Source organism: Pyrgilauda ruficollis, unplaced genomic scaffold, assembly GCF_017590135.1.
Source record: "Pyrgilauda ruficollis isolate IOZ18807 unplaced genomic scaffold, ASM1759013v1 scaffold822, whole genome shotgun sequence".
In the NCBI taxonomy this organism is placed as follows: Eukaryota; Metazoa; Chordata; class Aves; order Passeriformes; family Passeridae; genus Pyrgilauda; species Pyrgilauda ruficollis.
Genome location: NW_024530178.1, coordinates 7,704 through 14,557, shown reverse-complemented (window position 1 = coordinate 14,557; position 6,854 = coordinate 7,704). Strand labels below are relative to the sequence as shown.

The 6,854-nt window shown below is 49.8% G+C and overlaps 1 protein-coding gene across 1 annotated transcript; it reads left to right on the top strand.

The window, feature by feature from the left end:
* The first annotated feature begins 420 nt into the window (after positions 1 to 420).
* On the top strand, positions 421 to 5,651 carry LOC121364411 (eukaryotic translation initiation factor 3 subunit C-like). The gene is made up of 4 exons (XM_041487660.1): positions 421 to 574; positions 1,751 to 1,838; positions 4,366 to 4,528; positions 5,329 to 5,651. The coding sequence occupies exons 2-4, from the start codon at positions 1,752 to 1,754 to the stop codon at positions 5,406 to 5,408; spliced, it is 330 nt and encodes a 109-aa protein (XP_041343594.1). The 5' UTR covers positions 421 to 574; position 1,751; the 3' UTR covers positions 5,409 to 5,651.
* The last annotated feature ends 1,203 nt before the right edge of the window (positions 5,652 to 6,854 follow it).

Here is a 6,854-nt window from a genome sequence, read left to right as displayed (position 1 = left end):
TTTTGGGTTATTTTGGGGCCTTTTGGGGCGTGCCCAGGTGAGTCACAGGTGTGCCCGGTGAGGGAATTTGGGTCATTTTTGGGCCATTTTCAGCCATTTTTGGGGCCTTTTTGGGCCATTTCGGCTTATTTTGGGTTATTTTGGGGCTTGCCCAGGTGTGCCAGGTGAGGGGATTTGGGTCATTTTTGGGCCATTTTTGGGCCTTTTTGGCTTATTTTGGGACCATTTTGGGCTGTTTTGGGTTATTTTGGGCTGTTTTGGGTTATTTTTGGGTTATTTTTGGGCTGTTTTGGGTCATTTTGGGGTCGTTTTGGGTTATTTTGGGGCGTGCCCAGGTAAAGGAATTTGGGTCATTTTTGGGCCATTTTCAGCCATTTTTGGGCCATTTTCAGCCATTTTGGGGCCATTTTGGGTTATTTTGGGGCCATTTTGGGTTATTTTGGGTTATTTTGGGCCGTTTTGGGTTATTTTGGGGCGGGCCAGGTGTGAGCCCTGTGTCCCTCCCCAGGAAGATCCAGGAGGAGTCGCTCCGCACGTACCTGTTCACCTACAGCAGCGTCTACGACTCCATCAGGTGATTTTGGGGGGAAAAACCTGAAAAAAGGGCAAATTTGGAGGTGGAAATTGTGAGGTTTTGAGGTAAAAAATTGGGGATTTTCAGGGGGAAAATTTGGGAATTTTTGAGGTAAAAAATTGGGAATTTTGAGGTAAAAATTGTCAATTTTTCAACAAAAAAATTGCGAATTTTGAGGTAAAAATTGTGAATTTCTGAAGTAAAAAATGTGAATTTTTGAGGTAAAAGTTGGGAATTTTGAGGTAAAAAATGTGGATTTTTGAGGTAAAAAAAAATGGGAATTTTGAGGTAAAAAATGTGGATTTTTGAGGTAAAAAATGAGTAATTGTTAGGTAAAAAATGGTGAATTTTGAGGGAAAAATTGGGAATTTTCAGGTAAAGAACTGGGAATTTTTGAAGTAAAAATGTGGATTTTTGAGATAAAAATTGGGATTTTTTGAGGTGAAAAATGTGGATTTTTGAGGGTAAAAATTGGGAATTTTTGAGGTAAAAATTATGAATTGTAAGGTAAAAAAGTGTTGAATTTTGAGGGCAAAAATTGGGAATTTTTGAGGTAAAAATTATGAATTGTAAGGCAAAAAATTGGGAATTTTGAGGGAAAAAATTGGGAATTTTTGAGGTAAAAAATGTGGATTTTTGAGGTAAAAATTGGGAAGTTTTGAGGTAAAAATTATGAATTGTAAGGTAAAAAATGGTGAATTTTGAGCTAGAAATGTGTGATTTTTGATGAAAAAAGGGTGAATTTTGAGGGAAAAACTGGGAATTTTGAGGGTAAAAATTGGGAATTTTTGAGGTAAAAAATGTGGATTTTTGAGGTAAGAAATCAGGAATTTTAAGGAAAAAATTTGAATTTTGAGCTAAAAAGTTAAGAATCTTGAGGAAAAGTTTGGTGAATTTCAAGATTGAAAAAAGGGCAAAATTTGAGGTAAAAATTGATGAATTTTGAGCTGAAATTTTGGGAATTTTAAGGTAAAAAAGCACAAATTTTGAGGTATAAAAACCGTGGAATTTCATCCAAAAATTGTGAATTTTGCTGGAAAAACTGGGATATTTTAAAGTATATTTTTTTCTAGTTAAAAAGCTAAAAAATGTTGAATTTGGAGCTAAAAAATGTTGAGTTTGGAGGTAAAAAAATGCAAATTTTGGGTTAAAAATGATGGAATTTGGCGTCCCCAGCATGGAGACGCTGGCGGCCATGTTTGAGCTGGACCTGCCCACGGTGCACGGCATCATCAGCAAGATGATCATCAACGAGGAGCTGATGGTGAGGGCCGGGGACACCTGGGACAGGTGTGGTGGCACCTGGGGACAGGTGTGGTGGCACCTGGGACAGGTGTGACCTCACCTCTGGGGTGGTTTGGGGTCAATTTGGGTGATTTGGGGCCATTTTGGGTCAGTTTACGGCAGTTTTGGGGTTACCTGTGGGGCCAGGTGTGGCTTCACCTGGGGACAGGTGTGGCCTCACCTGGCAGATGATTTGGGGTCAGTTTGGGTGATTTTGGGTCAATTCGAGGTCATTTTGAGTCAATTTAGGGCAATTTTGGGGTTACCTGTGAGGCCAGGTGTGGCTTCACCTGGAGACAGGTGTGACCTCACGTGGGGGGTGATTTGTGGTCAGTTTGGGTGATTTGGGGTCAATCTGGGGCAGTTTTGGAGCCATCTTGGGCCGGTTTTGGGGTTACCTGTGCAGCCAGGTGTGGCTTCACCTGGGGACAGGTGTGGCCTCACCTGCGGGGTGATTTGGGGTCAGTTTGGGTGATTTTGGGTCAATTCGAGGTCATTTTGGGGGGTGGTTTGGAGTCAATTTGGGTGATTTGGGGTCAAATTTGGGCCATTTTGGGTCAGTTTAGGGCAGTTTTGGGGTTACCTGTGCGGCCAGGTGTGGCTTCACCTGGGGACAGGTGTGGTGGCACCTGGAGACAGTTGTGGTCTCACCTGGCGGATGATTTGGGGTCAATTTGGGTGATTTTGGGTCAATTTGAGGTCATTTTGGGTCAATTTAGGGCAGTTTTGGGGTTACCTGTGCAGCCAGGTGTGGCTTCACCTGGGGACAGGTGTGGCCTCACCTGCGGGGTGATTTGGGGTCAGTTTGGGTGATTTGGGGTCGTCAATTTGGGTGATTTGGGGTCGATTTGGGGCCATTTTGGGTCAGTTTAGGGCAGTTTTGGGGTTACCTGTGCAGCCAGGTGTGACCTCACCTGGGGACAGGTGTGGTGGCACCTGGGGGGCGATTTGGGGCCATTTTGGGTCAGTTTAGGGCAGTTTTGGGGTTACCTGTGCAGCCAGGTGTGACCTCACCTGGGGACAGGTGTGGTGGCACCTGGGGGGTAGTTTGGGGTCAGTTTGGGTGATTTTGGGTCAATTTGGGGCCATTTTGGGTCAGTTTAGGGCAGTTTTGGGGTTACCTGTGCAGCCAGGTGTGACCTCACCTGGGGACAGGTGTGGTGGCACCTGGGGGGCGATTTGGGGTCAGTTTGGGTGATTTTGGGTCAATTTGGGGCCATTTTGGGTCAGTTTAGGGCAGTTCTGGGGTTATCTGTGCGGCCAGGTGTGACCTCACTTGGGGACAGGTGTATTTTGGGTCAATTCGAGGTCATTTTGGGTCAGTTTAGGGCAGTTTTGGGGTTACCTGTGCGGCCAGGTGTGGCTTCACCTGGGACAGGTGTGGTGGCACCTGGGGGGTAGTTTGGGGTCAGTTTGGGTGATTTTGGGTCAATTTGGGGCCATTTTGGGTCAGTTTAGGGCAGTTCTGGGGTTATCTGTGCGGCCAGGTGTGACCTCACTTGGGGACAGGTGTGGCCTCACCTGGTGGATGATTTGGGGTCAGTTTGGGTGATTTTGGGTCAATTTGGGGCCATTTTGGGTCAGTTTAGGGCAGTTCTGGGGTTATCTGTGGGGCCAGGTGTGACTTCACCTGGGGACAGGTGTGGTGGCACCTGGTACAGGTGTGGTGGCACCTGCGGGGTGGTTTGGGGTCAATTTGGGTGATTTTGGTTCAAATTGGGGCCATTTTGGGTCAGTTTAGGGCAGTTCTGGGGTTATCTGTGCGGCCAGGTGTGACCTCACTTGGGGACAGGTGTGGCCTCACCTGGTGGATGATTTGGGGTCAGTTTGGGTGATTTTGGGTCAATTCGAGGCCATTTAGGTCAACTTAGGTCAGTTTTGGGGTTTCCTGTGGGGCCAGGTGTGACTTCACCTGGGGACAGGTGTGGTGGCACCTGGTACAGGTGTGGTGGCACCTGCGGGGTGGTTTGGGGTCAATTTGGGTGATTTTGGTTCAAATTGGGGCCATTTTGGGTCAGTTTAGGACAATTTTGGGATTACTTGTGGGGCCAGGTGTGGCTTCACCTGGGGACAGGTGTGACCTCACCTAGGGAGTGATTTTAGGTCAATTTGGGTGATTTGGGGTCAATTTGGGGCCATTTTAGCTCAATTTGGGGCAGTTTTGGGCTTACCTGTGGGGCCAGGTGTGGCGTCACCTGGGGCCAGGAGTGACCTCACCTGGGGGATGATTTGGGGTCAGTTTGGGTGATTTTATGTCAATTTGGGTGATTCTTTTGGTCAATTTGGGGCTGTTTTGGGGTTACCTGTGCAGACAGGTGAGGGCGTGTCTCACCTGGCCACACCTCCATCCACACTGGAGTGGGAGACCCCTTTTGGGGTGGTTTGTGGCCATTTTGGGGTGGTTTGCGGCCATTTTTGGGTGGTTTGCGGCCATTTTGGGCAGGTTTCAGGTGGGTTTTTTTGGGGTTACCTGCAGCACAGGTAACCTCACCTGTGCACACCTTTAGGCCTCGCTGGACCAGCCCACGGCCACGGTGATGATGCACCGGACGGAGCCGACGGCCACGCAGAACCTGGCGCTGCAATTGGCCGAGAAGTTGGGCAACCTGGTGGAGAACAACGAGCGGGTGCTGGACCAGCGGCAGGGCGCCTACGGGGGCTACTTCAGAGGTGAGCACACCTGGGCACACCTGGGCACACCTGAGGGACTTGGGGATACACGTGAAGGGGGTGGGACACACCTGAACACACCTGGGGACACACCTGGGGGAAGTGAGATAGAGCTGGGGCACACCTGGGGATACCTGGGCACACCTGAGGTACTTGGGGACACACCTGAGGAGTACACCTGGGCACACCTGGGCACACCTGAGGTACTCGGGGATACACCTGGGTTACTCAGGGACACACCTGGGGTAAGTGGGATAGAGGTGGGGCACACCTGGGGATACCTGGGCACACCTGAGGTACTCTGGGACACACCTGAACACACCTGGGTTACTCAGAGATACACTTGGAGAAATGTGGAGGTGTCTGGGGTACACCTGGGCACACCTGAGGGACACCTGAGGGACACCTGGGGATACCTGGGCACACGTGAGGGACTCGGGGATACATCTGAGGAGGGGTGGGACACACCTGAACACACCTGGGTTACTCGGGGACACACCTGGGGGAACGTGGAGGTGTCTGGGACACACCTGGGGATACCTGGGCACACCTGAGGTACTTGGGGATACACCTGAGGGTACTTAGGGACACACCTGGGGGAACGTGGAGGTGTCTGGGACACACCTGGGGATACCTGGGCACACCTGAGGTACTTGGGGATACACCTGAGGGAGGTAGGACACACCTGGGTTACTTAGGGACACACCTGGGGGAACGTGGAGGGGTCTGGGGTACACCTGGCATACACCTGGGCACACCTGAGCCCCACCCCGCTCTCACCTGTCCGTGTCTCCCTCCAGACCAGAAAGATGGCGGATACCGCAAGGGCGACGGGTACCTGCGGCGCGGCGGCTTCCGGCAGGAGCGCAGCAACTACTGACCCGCACCTGGCCCAGAGAGACACACCTGGCCCACAGCGGGACCCTCACCTGCCCCACAGACCCCTCACCTGCCCCATGGATCCCTCACCTGTCCTACAAACCCCTCACCTGGGCAAAGAGTCCTCACCTGCCCCGCAGAGGCCTCACCTGCCCCACAGACCCCTCACCTGCCCCACAGATCACTCACCTGTTACACCGAGGGTCCTGCCGTCGGAAAGCAATAAATGAATTATTAAAGAGTGCGTTAATGAGGTGTTAATTGATGTGTTAATGAGGGGCGGGGCGGGGCCTGCCTCATAGATCCTCGCCCTGCTCCGTAAGTGACCCCAAATCTTCTCCCCTCACGTTTTCCCGCCTTTTTTCTCCCCTCACGTTTTCCCGCCTTTTTTCCTCCCCTCACGTTTTCCCGCCTTTTTTCTCCCCTCACGTTTTCCCGCCTTTTTTCTCCCCTCACGTTTTCCCGCCTTTTTCTGCCATCATGGCTTCCCTTCATCCCATTTCCTTACGGTTTTTCTCGTGATTTTTCTTCATTCCGTCTCCTCATGGCCGCCCTTTCTCTCATCTCCTTCATCCTCTCCTTTCGTGGCTCCCACCGTTTTTTCCTCTCAAGGATCGAGCTGTTTTCTCCTTTTACAATTTCCTACCATTTCCTTCCCTCACAGCTTCTCTTTTTCCTGTCCCTTCACAGTTTACTGCCATTTTGTTCCCTTGCAATTTCCCGCCATTTTCTCCCCTCATGGCTTCCCTTCTCCCTACCCCCTCACAGTTTTCCGCCATTTTCTGCCTTCATGGCTTCCCTTCTCATTCCCTCATGGTTCCCACCATTTTGTCCCCTCATGGCCTCCCCGTTTTCTTGTCCCTTCATGGCTTCCTTTCTTTGTGTCCCCTCATGGCTGCCCAGCCTCAGGGCTTCATGTCATTTTTGTCCCCTCATGGTTTCCCTTCACGTTATCCTCTCATGGCTGCTCCACCTCTTCCTCCCCTCATGGCCTCCCTCCATTTTCTCCCCTCACAGCTTCCCCCCCATTTTGTCCCCCTCATGGTTTCCCGCCATTTTGTCCCCTCACATTTTCCCTCCATATTTTCTCCCTCATGGCTTCCCTCCATTTTGTCCCCTCTGTGCCACCAACAGATTCTGCCCCATAACTCTTAATTAAAAAAACACAATTACTTAAAATCCTTAAATAATTAATTATCCCTCATTAATTAATGGTATCCCCTCCCCTGCAACTTTCCCCAGAGATTCTGCCCCATTTTAAGAAAATTAATTAATGGACTGATAAAATTGTGAATTAATTAAATGATTACTTAGTAATTTACAATTTATTAGTGAGCAGCAAGGGGGTGTCCCCTGCCCAATAATCTGCCCCATAACCTCCAGCACAACTCCCCATTTTGATAAAATGAACTAATTTAAAGATGAAAACATGAATTAATTACTTTAA